Raw genomic sequence first — 16,499 nt, forward strand, 5'->3', positions numbered from 1 at the left:
ATATGGTGATTACTTCATTATCACTACTCAGTCATGCCTTTGAACTCCTTCTGGGGTTTCAGTGTTGGAGCAGTTGCTGCAGGTTCTCTCATTTGGACAGAAGACATAGTTGGGCGTTGTGCTGGTTTGAAAATATTATGTACCCCAGAAAAGCCATGTTTTAATCCTAACTCGGTCTTGGGGAAACAGCTGTTTCTTTTAATCCTGATTCGGTACTGTAGGTTGGAATCTTTTGATTAGATTATCTCCACAGAGATGTGGCACACCCCATTGTGGGTGTGACATTTGATTTGGTGGAGATGTGACTTCACCCATTCCAGGTGGGTCTTGATGAGTTTACTAGAATCCTTTAAAAGGGGAAGCATTTGGAGAGAGTCCGAGCTGACAGAAATGACAGAGCCGACAGAAACTTCAGAGTGGAGCTGATACAGATGCTAACACTTGGAGAACAGAGACACAGATGATCTGAGATGCTTGGAGTCCAGCAGATGTCACCATGAAGTGTTAAACCACAACCTGGAGAGAATCAAGGGAAGCCAAGAGAGGAAAGCCAGTCCTGGAGAAGCAAAGTGAGGAACCCCCACAGGAACCGAGGCTGAAGGGGCAAGGAGCCCAGGAGCAAGGGACCAGCAGATGCCAGCCACGTGACTGTCCAGCTGACAGGTATTTCTGACCTATCGGCCTTCTTTGAATTAAGGTATCGTTCCCTGGATGCTTAGTTTGGACAATTTTGTAGGCTTAGAACTGTAAACTTGTAACTTATTAAATTCCCCTTTTTAAGAGCCATTCCAGTTCTAGCATATCACATCCTAGCAGCTTCCATGAGAGATGGAAACTGATACAGATATAGCCTGGCAGTTTCTCACGTGAAGAAACTGGAGAATGATCCGGGCAATTAGCTCCATCTTTTCCTACCATTGCCACACTAGTTCAGGCTTTCTCAAAAGAATGAAAGGGATGCCTACTGTGTTGAGCTTCCTCCTCTTAATTTGGGTATTCTTAGTTTTGTTTGTTCCTGTAGCCTTCGGTGATAATTGGTAGTGTGCTGCCATCCTTACCGCTCCTACAGCAACCCTCTGCCTGCTCCCCACACACACCAAAGGGTCTCACCAGGAGCTGAAGGGGCCCCTGGCTTTGGCACCCCTGTGGCCAAACGGAGTAGCTCTACTTCTTTGGGGAAAGATCTTGCTTTGAAAAAGTAATGGCTCAGTATCGTTTCGGTGCCCATACCCCATCACATTGCCAAGCTCAGGGTTGCTATTACACTTAAATATTGCAATGTGTCCAGGTAGAGGGCCATGCGATTTAATTGCACATACAGCCACTATGAAAACATAGACCAAGGTAGCTTAAATTGCTATGTACTTCTTTCTGTTTTCAGAGCACTTTCACATCCTGTTTTGGAAGGCAGCCTTTCCCATACCCCTGTTACAAAGGCTTGAGGGATCCGTTGCTCTGTAACTCATGGATTCATCTGGGTGGCAGCCACGGTCAACCCCCTGGTTGAACCCCCAGCTCCAGCAGCCCACATGTCTCTCTGCTGTGATGTACTTATCTGGGCTTTTTCCTTGGAAAAGACAAAACTCAGTAGACGTAGAACTGATTAATCATTCTTGTCTTTTTTAAACGGTGACACTTGGGAAACATTCAGCATGACTCATCTCTCCCCCACACCTTATGTTTCCCCAAGTGGTGTGCTGGAAAAAAATACATCAACTGTGGGCAGGTGACTCACTGAAATCTTTACAGTAAACCCATAACTTCAACTGCCTAAACTCTTGTGCTTTAATGAACAGTTTTCTTGAAAAATAGTTCCTGTGGTCTTTTGACTTTACGTCATCTTTGCTGGCACTTTCTTTGGCAGTGAAATTGATAAGGTTTTGGTCAGATTTTAGTTCTCCCCATTAGTTAAGTTTTCATTCTGTCATATTTCTCTCTAATAAAGGTTGCCTTCTGTGACTACTTAATAAATGCTCGGGACTGACTACTAATTGAATGTGGAGGTAAAAATTATTTATTAATTCATCAGTCCTTTGCTGAATGCATGTTGTGTGCCATGCATTGTGCTAGGCACCAGAATCACAGAAATAGAGCAGAAACTCAGGGACCACATAGCATGGGGGAAAGAGGTGCAGGATCGAAAGGTTACAATACCTGGGGAGCACATCACTGGGAGCACGGTGAAGAGGGAGGAGCATAGAGGAGGATCTCACCCACTTGGATGGTGGGGACAGATTTGAAGAGGACTTGCCAAAAAGGGCATGTAACCTGAGGAATAGGAGATAAAAATATGGGACTATTAAACTTTACCACCAGGGAAACCCCTGATATTGTGTCAAACATTGGGGACACCCATATCAATAGGCCAAGCCCTTGATCTTGAGGCTTGCTCTTGTGAAGCTTATATATGTAGTAGAGAAGCTAAGCCTACCTATAGGTATGCTTAAGAGTTACTTCTGGAGGACCTCTTTTGTTGCTCAGATGTGGTCTCTAAGCCCAGCTCCGTAAGTGAAATCATTGCCCTCCCCTCTATACGGGGTGTGACATCCAGGGATAAAAATCTCCCTGGCAGCATGGGAGATGACCTCCAAGGATGAGTCTGGCTCGGGTGCATGGGATCAAAAATGCCATCCTGACCGAAAGGGGGAAAAGTAGTGTAATAAATAAGGTATCAGTCACTGAGAGAGTTGAAATAGTGTCAGGAGGCTACTATGGAGGTCACTCTTATGCAAGCTTCAGTTAGACATTGGTACCTATCAGAATTTGCCAAAACCATCCCTGCCAATCTTAAAGAACACCTAGGGCATTGTGTAAGATTCTACAAAGGTTCCATGTACTAGAGTAACTTTCCAGAAACCTACAACCTCCAGACGGGTCTGTGGGCTTGATAAGTCCTGAAATGCAGAGGGCCCAGCCTCTCCAGAACATCAGCAAGTTCCATCCCCCTATCCTGTATTATCAACAACCTCTTCCAACATGGAAAACTTAGAACAGGCATAACCCAAATACCCCTAAAGAGTGAGAGAAAGATCAAAGATGATAGTGGAGTTATGCAGAGAAGGTAGGGTTTAACAAATGAGTATGAGTGCTGAATCATTATACTGCTATTCCTTTTAGTCTCCAGTATCTTAGAGCAGCTAGAAGTAACAACCTAAAATTGTAGAATTGTAACCCATACCCAACTCTGAAATCTGTTCCGCAACTAATTGTTGTGCTGTGCTTTGAAATTTATTGCTTTTTTGTATATATGTTATTTTTCACAAAAAAGGAAAAAAAGATTGTGATGATTTTTTTTTTTAATGCTTATATTCTGTTTTGGAAATTTACCTCTGTTTCTTTACCTATGTTTATTAATAAATAAATATTAATATTTAAATTTAAAAAAATATATAACAACAAACAAACACAAACATTCTTAACATATGATCATTTCGTTCTACATATATAATCAGTAATTCACAATATCATCCCATAGTTGTATATTCATCATCATGATCATTTCTTAGAACATTTGCATCAATTCTGAAAAAAGAAATAAAAAAACAACAGAAAAAAACTCATGCGTACCATATCTCTTACCTCTCCCTTACATGTGTTTCTTATTTTTTAAAATGTTCTTTTGAAATAAATTCTTGTGATGACTTTTAAAAAAAAGGTCATGTATTTGACAGAAGCCCAAGGAGAACACGGAATGTGGCTGATGGGAGGCTTGGGGATATTGGGTTGGCCAGAATGGAGGCTATATATGGATAACTGATTGTACAAAAATTGACTCCCAATAGATCATAGACCTGAATGAAAAATCTACAACTCTAAAACTTCTGGAAGAAAATGTAGTAGGAAATCTCTGCAATCTAGGACTAGACACACAATCAAAGACACAGTGTGTCAAAGAAACAATGATACGTTGAACTTCAAAATTTTAAATGTCCATTCTTTGAAAGACGCTATGTAAAGATAAGCCACAGATTGGAAGAAAAAATTTATAAAGCAGATATCTAGTAAAGGACCTGTATCCAGAATAAAGAACCCTCAAAACTCATTTTTTTTAAAAAAAATTTTTTTTAAGGGCAAAAGGATGTGTCACCAAAGAAGAAATACAAATGTGAAATAAGCCTGTGAAAAGTTACTCCCTGACTTTAGTCATTGGGGAAATTCAAATTGAAGGCACAGCGAGCTACCACTGCAACATACCTGCTTGAATGGCTAAAATTAGAAGTACTGACCATAACAGGTAGAAGGGAGAGTTGGGGGACTGGAGCCTCAGACCCTGCTGGGGGAAATGAAAAATCATACAACCACTTTGGAAGAGTTTGAGAGTTTCTTAATAAGCTAAACATGTGATCTTACCATTCTACTTCTAGGCATTTATTCAAGAGAAGTTAAACTATGTATCAGTAAGAGACACCTATTCAGATACTTATAGCAGCTTTATGTATAATCGCCAAAAACAGAAACAACCCAGATGTTCAGTAGCCAGAGAATAGATAAACAAATTGTGGTGCATCCATATGATGGAATACTTAGCATTAAAAAAGGTGAAATTTTGAGACATGCATCTCAAAATACTAACACAAAAGAGTAGATATGCTGGTTTGAAAGGATGTATGTCCCCTAGAAAACCCATGTTTTAATCAAAATCCCATTTCGTAAAGGCAGAATAATCCCTATTCAATACTGTATGTTTGAAACTGTAATGAGATCATCTCCCTGGAGATATGATTTAATCAAGAGTGTTTGTTAAGCTGAATTAGGTGATGACATGTCTCCACTCATTTGGGTGGGTCTTGACAAGTTTCTGGAGTCCTATAAAAAAGGAAACATTTTGAAGAAAGAAGGAGATTTGGAGAGAGCAGAGAATGCTGCAGCACCACGAAGCAGAGACGAGCCAGTGACCTTTGGAGATGAAGAAGGAAAACGCCTCCTGGGGAGCTTCATGAAACCTGAAGCCAGGAGAGAAAGCTAGCAGATGACGCCGTGTTCACTATGTGCCCTTCCAGCCGAGAGAGGAACCCTGAACTTCATTGGCCTTAGAACTGTCAACTAGCAACTTACTAAATTCCCCTTTTTAAAAGCCATTTCTGTTTCTGGTATATGGCATTCCGGCAGCTGGCAAACCAGAACAGTAGATGACATAGAATTTTAGGAAATATATACTAATCTATAGAGACTAAAAGAGATCTGTTGTCATTTTAAAAAGCCAAGAATGCTCAATTAATTGTTTTTTTGTTTGTTTTCTTTTGTTTTGTTTTGTTTCACATGGGCAGGCACCGGGAATCAAACCTGGGTCTCTGGCATGACAGGCGAGAACTCTGCCTACTGGGCCACCATGGCCTGCCCTATTCAATTAGTTTTATGTTTGCTGAGGAGTTTGGCCATTTCCAATGGGATGGAAGGTTTAGGGAAGGGGAAGGATTGCCAAGGAACACAACAAGGGGAATTTTAGGAAGGATGGACATGTTAATTATCTCAATTTATGTCATTAAAGATCATCAGGGGAGAAGGTATTTAGAGTCTTTGCAACCTTTTGAGCTTTTTATCTCATTGACTATAGTCTTAAGCTTACAATCACTGTCTTTAATTCAGGTAAACTTTTTATGTAAAATGCCCTCTGTATGCACCATTCTGTGCTAGGCAAGATATGCCCTCGCCCTCAGGAGTCCTGGCAGTATATAGTAGACGAGCAGACCTCTGCATCTCACTACTGTAGTCCCCAGTTAAATTCTCTTTAAGATGTGTCTGTTTTACAGTGTTGTCGGAGCATGTGAGAGAGAGGGATGTGTTTGGCAGGATGGGGTGCTAGAGGATGACAGCCAGGTTGGGTTTGGCAAGATAAATCAGAATTCTCCAAGGTCCATGTCATTTCCCAGGAGATGGGGAACAGGTCTTTCCATCAAAACCCTCTACACAAGCCTCAGCCAGCGTTTGTAGGAGATGTCCTTCTTTGAGATGATGCACAGCTTTTCGTTTTGGGGTAACAGAGCAGCCCTGCTTGCTACAGGCAGAGTCCACTTGAAATGAGGTTGATACCATCCTCTGGGATCAGTTCCCTCATTGGTCCAGTGTAACCAGACCAGATGATCTGTCTGGGGAATCTAGTGGAAATCCTTCACCATCAGAAGAGCCAGTTGCCCAAGATAAAATATGCCCCTTTCCTTCTCTCCCCTGAGGGGTGGAGCCCCTCAAAGGGCTAACTTCTGCTCTGATAACACTTCTTCCTTCCTCTCCAGCCCATGCCTCTCCCCCCAGGCTGACCCTTGCGATGCACCACTTGGCCAGAGGAGTCTCCTCAGGGACCAGGGTACCTCTCACGCAAGCCTTCTTGGGAGTGTTATCTTTTAACGGCATGTGTTGACGCCTCGCTAACTTGGCTGATTTCACCCCCAGCAGCTCACCACTTGGTTGCAGCTATTTCTGTAGCCTTCTGTGTATGGCAACGATGTATCGTATTCCTATTTATAACATGTTTTTGGTACCACTCCTTTTTTCCTCTAAAAATCTAACAGCATTTATTTTCCAAAAGACCAACCAACTCCTTCATTTCCATTAAAAAAAAAAAAGTGGTTAGCGAAAGTGTTTTATGCCAGAAATAGTTATAACCATACTGACAGCGAACAAGACAGAAAGTTTAGGGCTGGGCACGAGGGAAAAGTTTCTGCTGTGTGCCAGCCACTGCGCTTGGTGCCTTGTGAGCATTACCTGGTACATCTTTACCTGCATGCCTTTGTTAGGAGCCTCATTTTACAGAAACAGAAACCAGAGTTTAGAGGACTTAGGCTCTGCCTGCCCTCTCCCTGCAGGAAGGAACTAACCAACCAGGAAGGCAGAAGAGATTTGAATGCAGGTTGGTTTGGCTCCAAACCTGAGTAACGGCTGGACTTCCCCTTCAGCCAGGAAATCAGTTATAATTAAATGATAGCTATTTCTCTACCTCCTGTATTGGGCCAAGCATCACTCGATTATACATGCAAGAGGAAAACAGTTCAAACCTGCCTGATCTATGCATGGAGGTCAGAACTAACATACTGGTTACAGTGTTACCCCAAAATTTCTCTAATCACATTTACTGCTGTATCTGGGAGTATGATCAGGTTCCTTCTATTAATCAATGGAAGAGCTTGCCTCTTAAAGCCCATATTAAAATGTACTCGAAACAATTTATTTCTCAATACAGAGATTCCCGTGGATGAGCGCACCTATTCAGGTTGGATTAGTTGGCTTCTGGTGAGTAGAAATTACTTTTACATAGTTCATTTCTTTTTTTTTAAATGCAGTTTTATTGAGACGTATGGTCACATACTGCACGATCTTCCAAATTGTACAGTCGGTGGCTCACAGTGTCATCATATAGCTGTGCATTTGTCATCACAATAGATTTTTGAACATTTTCATTACTCCAATAAAAAAAAGATAAAAGTAAAATCATTTCTTTTTAAAGATTAAATATACAGCATGTTTGGAAAATGAGACCATCCAAGCACATCTGGAACTCAGGGTCCCAGCCATTAGAAGTAAACTTTTTTAGAGATACCTTCCAAATTTGGGGCTCTTATCTGTGTAATTCATTTTTAAACTCCTGTTAGCTCTTTTGATTTCTTTTCCCCCATGATTTTGGCCATCTTATGTTATAAAATTATACAAATAGGACAAATTTGAGAGTGGCAATATGATGCTGTCATGACAGAAAAGAGAAAATTTTTTCTATCATTTCTAACATGCTCTGATTTTGTCTTTTCTTTTTTTAAGTTTGGTGTTTGCTACACCCCTGTGTTGTGCTCTCTTTCCTCAGAAAAGGTATGTACTTCTTGTTCTTTAGAGTGATCATGGGTTTTAATCCTAAAACCCCATCGAAGAGGCAAGTGCTGTTATCCCATTTCATTGGTAGGAAAGTTGAGGCTCAAAAAGATTAATGACGTGAGATCCCTAAAAGAACAGAGGTAGAGGCAGAAATCAAACCCAACCATGTGAAATTTCAAAATTCTTTACTCAGCTCTCTTCTAACCCCTGCCGTGACATCTGAATATGCTTTTATTCTTTTCTAAGAGGTTAACTGTGGAACAAATTTGCTTCTACAAAAATGTAAATATAGTTTACTGTCATCGAATCCTTTGACAGATGCATCTGTTATAAGGATATGTTAGGAATTATGTTTCCCCCTCAGGGACAGCAGTTTATTCACTTAGCTTAGGTAGCTGCTGTGTTTGCTTCCCTTTTACCTGCTTATTTTTTGAGTCCTAAAAGCCTTATGGTGCATGGGTCTTTCATCAGACGCTATACTAGAATCCTGCCTCTGGTGAGATAATTGGATTGACAGGCGTTAAACTGACTTTGTCTAACCCTAGGCCTGATGCCAGGGCACAGAGAAACAGCATTTCATTGCTCTTAATGTTACCAGCCTTCTCCCTTGTGCTGCCCATTCCTTCATGAGTCAGCAGGTCCCAGACACAGGGTCCTGACTCTCCTAGCCTTTCAAAGTGGGTTTGGCTGACATGGTCTATTCTAGAACCAAGATTTTGGGATTCTTCAGTACAGAACTCCACCTCTCATCTGCTTCTCCTTCTGTCTTTGACCCCCACTGTTCTCGAATGCAGATTAAAATCTCACGGAGAGGGTCCCCTTGGACAGGACAGCACCAGCCATCTCTTCTCTTACTCCCAATGAGATGAGTTTGCCCACCTTTTAAGGGGCGGAGTTTGTACCTGTTTAGTTGTTCAAACCCCAGAATCTCAGGGTTTAATATAAGAAAAGTTTATTTCTCCAGTGAATAACAGTTGAGCACCAGTGTTCAGCAGTTGGGCTCAGACACAGTGATTTAGAAATAGATTATCTAGAATGCTGAGAAGATTCTCTGATAGAGCACCAACGTTTAATAAATGTAGCATCTTAATTTGAGATTAAAAGATTTTAGTTTTGAAAATCAACGAGGTAGCGCCTACTTTGGTAGGCCTTGATTTTAAGTGTTATGAGTAAAACAGTATATTCTTTTTAATGTTAATTTTTATGGTTAATTTTAACTCTAGATATAGAAATTAAAGACTTTCTATTTCTACTTGTGTCACAAGGTCACATGCCCTGGGAGAGCATGTGGTTTTCCATTTGGGAGACCAAAAATCTTTTGCCTTCCTCTGGTTAAAAATGAAGCTTATTAGTCAGTTAATTTGTCTTGCTTACGCATTTAGTTTTCTTTTTATTTCTTGTACCTCAGTTGCGTGGTATAGGGTCCTCTTCCTTGGTTCCTAACACACTACCCTCTCAGTCCAAGCATGACCCTATTTTATCTCATTTATTTTATTTTAATGACATAATGAACATCCATGAATCCTCTGCCAACTCATGAAAATATTACCAGTAAGTTACATCTATTGGTAGGTTCCCCATCCCATCTCTGCATCTTGCCTGCAGATTCACAACTATCTGAATTTCATGTTTATCTTACTCTAACATTTTAAAAATCTTATAATATATATAGGTATGCCTAGTATTGTTGTTTAGTTTTGCTTTTCTTGGGACCTTTTAGAGCAGGGTATCATACTGACATCATAGTGTAGATTTACCCGCATTGTTGCATTTAGCTGTAGTTCTTTCGTTTTTATTGCTCTGATACTCTGAGGTATGGGGACCACAATTATCCATTCTCCTGAATGACTAAGTGATAAAACACTCCTTATCAAACTTTGTGGGAATCAAGAAGTGTTGCTTTGAGAGAAACTTGGAGTGTTTATATGCAAAAAGAAGAATGGCTGAAAATCAACACATTGAATGTCCAACTTGAGTTTTTAAAAAAAAGAACAAAATAATAAGAGCAGAAGGAAGGAGATATGAAAATAAGAGCAGAAATAAATAAAATGGTTAAAGAAAGAAGAGAGAATCAACACAGTCAAAAGTTGGTTCTTTAGGGCAGGCCACAGGGGCTCAGTGGCAGAGCTCTCGCCTGCCATGCCAGAGACGTAGGTTCGGTTCCTGGAGCCTGCCCATGCAAAATAAAAAGTTGGTTCTTTGAAAATAATAATAGACAACCATCAGGTGAAATCAACCAAAACAAAGAGAGAAGGCACATGTAACTAGAGTCAGCAGAAAGTAAAAAGACAAGAGAATATTATCAGCAGCAGCACACTAAGAGACTTAAAAACAGACAAAATGGTCAAATTCCTAGAAAAAAACTAGCAAAGCTGAAAAATTAGAAATAGGCTTATAGCCAAGAAGGAAGCTGAAGTATTATTAAAACTTCCTCCACAAAGAACCAGGTGGTTTGGCAGAGGGCTTTTACCCAACTGTCATGAAAGGGAGAACTCTAATTTTAAAAAACTCCTGGAAGATAAAAAAGAAAATACTCCTTATGGAAAAGAGGCACTGTTGAAAGTGTAGTATTTTTTTGTAGTTTTTTTTTTCCTATATTCATAGTTTTCCTTTTGTTTGTTTTACACACACACACATACACATATATGTTTTGTTTTTTGTTTTTTTGTTTTTTTGTTTATTTGCATGGGCAGGCTCTGGGAATCAAACCTGGGTCTCCGGCATGGCAGGCAAGAATTCTGCCACTGAGCCACCATTACCTGCCCTGTTTTACATATTTTTATACAAATTTATATCCTGACTTTTTTCACCTCACTTGGTGAGGTGAAACTATATTATAAGCCTAATATTGTTATAAGTGTACTTACATAACAAACTATTAACAGTTTTCTTGGTAGTAAGGATTCTGGACAAATTTTTTTTCTGATTTTCTGTACAATGAATATGTATCTGCAAGAAAAACATGGCTTAAGATGTATCCTCATATAATATTTTCAAATGCATTTTTTAAATGTATAAAACAGATTAATAGTGATTATCTCTCAGTGGTAGTTCTAGGAATGATGTTTTATCACATACATTTTTTAAAAACTTTTTCTACTGAATACTATAGCATATATACAAAGCAAAAAATAAAAAAGCAATAGTTTTCAAAGCACTCTTCAAAAAGTGGTTACAGGACAGATCCCAGAGTTTGTCATGGGCTACCATACGATCTCTCATATTTTTCCTTCTAGCTGCTCCAGAATATAGGAGGCTAGAAGACTTAAATACTTTTTTATCATCACAATTGACTTTTTTTCTACTTTTTTTTGTGAACAATAACATGTATGCAAAAGAGCTATAAATTTCAAAGCACAGCACCACAGTTAGTTGTAGAACGTATTTCAGACTTTGACATGGGCTACAATTTCACAATTTTAGGTTTTTATTTCTAGCTGCTCTAAAATATTGGAGACTAAAAGAGATAAGTTTAATGATTCAGCATTCATATTCGTTTGTTAAGTCTTATCTTCTACGTATAATTCCACCATCACCTTTGATCTTTCCATACCTCTCATTGGGGTTGTTTGGGCTATGGCACTTCTGAATTTTTGATATTGGAAGGATCTGTCACTAATATGGGGTAGGGAGATGGAACTATCTGATGTTCTGGAGAGCTGGGCTAGGTTTCAGGACTTATCTGGACCAGGTTTCAGGACTTATCTGGACCAGGGGCCCATCTGGAGGTTGTAGGTTTCTGAAAAGTTACTCTAGTACCTGGAACCCTTGTGGACTCTTATATATTGCCCTAGGTGTTCTTTAGGATCGGCTGGAATGGTCCTGGTTGGGGGTTGGCAGGTTATGATAGGTAGCAAGTCTACCTGAAACTTGTATAAGAGCAGCCTCCAGAGTAGCCTCTCAACTCTATTTGAACTCTCTCTGCCACTATCTCATACATTTTAATATCTCTCTACAAGTTTTATAATTAATCATGTGTTATTTGACAAAGAAAAACAGCACTCTAGTGTAAACGAATTTTTGGTATTTCAATTCCATTGAGTGCATTTTTTTAAAGTAATGATGAACATTTATATTGTATTCTTTATAAAGCAAACTTACCACAAATTGATAACAGTATTTTACCACAGTTTGGTGTGGGAAACCTCACACCCGCAGGGTTTTGAATTCTTTCGGCACTCGTCCTTCCCAGCATGATGTAAGCTTTTAATAATATGAGAGGTAAAAAGGGTATCTCCTTGTCAGGTTCTTAATATGCATGTCTTTGATGATTAGCAACAGGTCCTTTTCTAAAAGAAATAGGATGCTCAGTTTTCAGGCATGCGAATTTTTTTTTCCGGTTGGGCTCTGTTTTACTGCCTCCAGCCATCTCTTACCATCCTCTCCCCACCTGTCCCCACTTTCCCTGCTCCCATCTCCAATCATGTGATAATTTTGACGTTTCTCCTCCCTTATTCCAGCTCCATGTCTGTGACAAGTTTGGAGGCCGACTTGCAAGCCAAGATCCAAGAGACCTGTCCTGAGTTACGACGCGTGTACTTTAACAAGGGACTGTAGGGAGGAGCAGCGGAGGCTCTAAGGCTAATCCTGCAGCCTGCAAACCCGGTGTCAATGTTGGTGTGGGAAACCCTGCTCCACCTGGGTTCTCCTGATTACAGGGACAAAAGCTGCTACCTGTAGCACAGCACCTGCTGTGGGCCAGGAACCTGGCACCTGTGGGCCCCTACATTTGAATCATATTTCAATTTCCAGAAATACCATTCCGTTCGCTTTTATAGTTGTTTTTTTAAACACAGTATCCCCACTCTCACCCAGGGTTTTAAAAAATGCTGCTAGGCATAGAGTAGGTGCTTAATAGAGTATTTATTGATTCTCAATCAGAGAAAAAGAAATCTGTTGAAAATGCCAAGTTTTCATCCCACCTTTGTTTCAGATTAGGAAAATCCCAGCAGGGGCTTGGGAAAAGACCCACTTCTGAGGCCAAATGTAAAATGTACCTTTCTATAGGAAGGGTAGTTTGTTTCCAGTTTGTGGTAATGAGCAGGTCCAAAGTAGACAATGAGTTCTGGGGGATCTGTAGAGGGAAGTCTCCTTCGCACACCTTTGAAAGTCATAGTAGTAGAGCAGTGGGACAGCCCCTCCCTGACCACACACAGGCTTTCAGGTTGTTGCTGGATCACTTTGGTTGCCTTTTAAAGTCACTCTATTTCAGGTTCCCACAAAGGTGGTGTTCTTGTTTGCTAGCTACCGGAATGGCTTTTTAAAAGGGGAAATTAATAAGTTGCTAATTTACAGTTCTAAGGCTGAGAAAGTGTCCCAGTTAAAGCAAGTCTATAGAAATGTCCAATCTAAGGCATCCAGGGAAAGATACCTTGGTTCGAAAAGGCTGGTGACGTTCAGGGTTTCTCTCTCAAGTGGAAGGGCACATGGCGAACACAGCGTCATTTGCTAGCTTTCTCTCCTGGCTTCCTGTTTCATGAAGCTCCCCGGGAGGCGTTTTCCTTCTTCATCTCCAAAGGTCGCTGGTTGGTGGACTCTGCTTCTCATGGCTATGTCGTTCTGCTCTGCTCTCTCTGCATCTCTTTCTTCCTCCAAAATGTTTCCTCTTTCATAGGACTCCAGAAACTAATCAAGACCCACCCAAATGGATGGAGACACACTTCCAGCTAATCCAGTTTAACAACCACTCTTGATTATATCACATCTCCAGGGAGATGATCCCATTACAGTTTCAAGCATTCAATACTGAATAGAGATTCAAAGAAGTGGCTGCCTTTACAAAATGGGATTAGGATTGAAACATGGCTCTTCTAGGGGACATACATCCTTTCCAACCAGCACAGGTATTAATCTTACCTTGTAATTTATTGATTTTGCAGTCACTCATTTACTTTAAATAATCAAACAACTGAAATTTACAAATCACGTTTGAAAGCACTCAACGCCCTGTGATGGGGTTGATCTGGTTTGTCTGATTTTCTAGAAACAAGAGCCCAAGTCCAGTTGCTCCTGTGTCTTCTCTTGTTTCCCTTTGGCTTTCAGGAGGATGCAGAGATCACGTGCTTGTGAAACAGTAACGAAATGAATCTTACTTGAATATTGTATATTACTGTGTTTGAAAATAATGAATCCATGTATCACTGTTTACATCATCTGTCATTTCACATATAATTCGTGTAATAGCACAGAGAGATTAGGTGTCAAGTAAATACTCAGAGTGATATACAGGGTTTTTGTTTCATGGAGTATAGCTCACTATCATTCAGAGACCTGTAAGTGAAGAAATGTAGAAAACTATTTAGTTTTGACAGATTTTTTCCTGACAATGTGACCAGACTGAATTTCCTCATAAAGAAAAAATGGTGTGCCTTGTGTCCGTGTTTCTCTTTTCTCTGAAAGGATTAATGGATCTGAAGCTTTGGGTGACTTGAGCCTGCCTTTATATGCTGCCAGAATTTTTTCATTTAGAATTTTCTGTCATAAACCGTTGAAAGCAAGATGGTTTCCCCATGATGTTCTGAACGGATTTTGTGGCCATAGGTGCTTCTCTTTAAAAAGTGATAGAAGCCTGAAATTTGAGGCAGATCTCCATGAGGTGCTAAAAGGGCACTTTTAGCAAATAAATAAATAAATAAATAAATAAAAGCAGCACTCCAAGCCCTTGAGTTTTCTCACTTACCCCATCAGAATTCTTACCTCCAGTTACCCTGAAGCTCCGTTTCAGAACCTTTAACCAAAGGTTGACGACTGGTTAAAAAATCGATGAGCTAACTAATATTTTATGCACACCAGAAAGATATAACCAAAGCAGAGTTAGAAGGGGGGATAATGAACCTGGAGATGTATCTTTTTAAGGATGGTTTATTAAAGCTTCAGACTCTTAATGCTTTTATATAGGAATATCAACTGTACCGTTTAATCATGGTTTATAAAAAAAAGAACAAATGAACCAAGATTGGCAATCTTGGCTGATGGTTTAGAAATACCTTTTCTGTGGAAACATCCCCACGAAGTGCAATACGCTTGTAAAAGTAAATAGTCATGAATATTTCTATTAAGATGACCTAAAGTATTCTGGTTGTAAGTATTCACAGACTGGCAGTTTTTATCTCAGTGTTAGCACAGTGTCTTGCCAGTGTGTTGGAGTCAATGTATTATTTCAGTTCACCTGATGGAGTGTTAAATAAACTCAGACTGAAATTAAATTCTCTCTTTTATTTGTATGTAAAGGATAAATGCAGTTTTATGTCATAGTCGATGGCACGTCCCATTCAACCTTAATAACTTTGGTGCCATCAGTAACTCCTAAGGAAGAGATCATTTTATATTATGCCTTCAGCAAGAAATATATTTCTCGCTTTGGCCATTGGTCTCCCTCCACTTCCTGAAATACCATACACAGAGAGACCCCCCCAGCCCCACGGGAGTGTCATTCCAGAAACATTTACGATGAGCACAGGGGGCACATGTGGTTCCACCACCTACCCTAACAACTAATAAAATCGAACTTCAGGGTGTGACAAATCTGCTTTTATATTGTTTATGAGATTTTAAAACAGGACCAGCTCTTGCCGTAGTTCACAGAGAAAAGTCTAAATTAACCCAAGACTGGAGAATGCCTGATTCCCAGACTTAATAAAGAACTGAGCGTTTGAACCAACTTGTTCATGTCTCTGCATCTGTTTTGTTCCAGTAGTAACTTCAAATTAAGATGTACGAGATCACTTAAACCATTTAAATCCATTCAAAGTCAAGGGTGTGGGCATTAGGGCCATAACCGAGGCTGGTTGTACCTGCATAGAAAATATCTGCCTTTGGGCTGGGAACGTTCTCTGTGACCTTCAGCTTTGTTGCTTTTTTTGTTTGTTTTGGCTGACATTTAGGGAAAATAATTGAATCTGCACTTAAACAAGTTAATCCCCGTATTCCCCATTAGCATGTAGCCCAGCACATAGGAAACATCTGTTTGTCCTAGAGACACCGGACATGCATTCAAAACGCCAGCATGTCATTGTTCATCATTCATCTGCCCCAGATAGTCCACAATTTAACTACAAATATTGGATTAAAATGGTCAAGTGGAGACACGTGCATCCACCCCTTAAAAATGTCTGTGGCTGGGCGGTGGGATGGTGGCTCAGTGGCAGACTTCTCACCTGCCGTGCCGGAGACCCGGGTGTGAGAAAGCTGGACCTTTGCCACCTGAAGGGTCACTCAGGGCAGCTCCCCATCACTTAGCACTATTGGGGAACCCAGATCTGACCCCAACCCCACAGCTCTGTCCAAAAGCGTAGACAGCTCTAATTGTTCTCTAATACGGCTGCGTCTGCCCCTGCATCTTCCTAATTTCCAGGAAAGCTGAGCAAAGCTAAGATGCATTTCATGATGAGAGTTTAGCCCTCATTTCAACGGCAGCTCCTCCATGTGTCCTGGACCAGCAGCATGGAGCTTGTTAGAGATGCAAATTCTCAGGGCACTCCCCAGACTCACTGAGGCAGAACGTGCACGAAACAGGAGCCTCTGGAGATGCCGCTCCCCATCAGACCTGTGAAGTGCTTGCCGCCGCTGTATCTCCGGTGTTTCCAGAGCTCAGTAGGCTTCGTTGGGTCCATCTGAGATCAGCTTATGAAGATTTTCCCCTCACCAGATTCCAAAAAAGCATCAGGGTCGCGTGTCGGCATACTCAGGAACAAGCTCAAGAG

At 40.6% G+C, this 16,499-nt stretch overlaps 1 protein-coding gene across 3 annotated transcripts in view; it reads left to right on the plus strand.

Annotated features, from left to right (window-relative positions):
- SFXN1 (sideroflexin 1) overlaps window positions 1–15,002 on the plus strand; it is a 64,207-nt gene extending 49,205 nt beyond the window's left edge. For 2 of the 3 annotated variants that reach the window (XM_077137688.1, XM_077137687.1), the window contains 3 exons: window positions 7,175–7,224; window positions 7,747–7,794; window positions 12,258–15,002. In XM_077137688.1, coding sequence (XP_076993803.1) covers window positions 7,175–7,224; window positions 7,747–7,794; window positions 12,258–12,354 — 195 coding nt within the window. In that variant the 3' untranslated portion in view covers window positions 12,355–15,002. Of the gene's footprint in view, window positions 1–6,230; window positions 6,302–7,174; window positions 7,225–7,746; window positions 7,795–12,257 lie in introns of those variants that run through there. The other variant, XR_013166345.1, reaches the window with a different exon arrangement.
- The last annotated feature ends 1,497 nt before the right edge of the window (window positions 15,003–16,499 follow it).

Source organism: Tamandua tetradactyla, chromosome 20 (genome assembly GCF_023851605.1).
Source record: "Tamandua tetradactyla isolate mTamTet1 chromosome 20, mTamTet1.pri, whole genome shotgun sequence".
In the NCBI taxonomy this organism is placed as follows: Eukaryota; Metazoa; Chordata; class Mammalia; order Pilosa; family Myrmecophagidae; genus Tamandua; species Tamandua tetradactyla.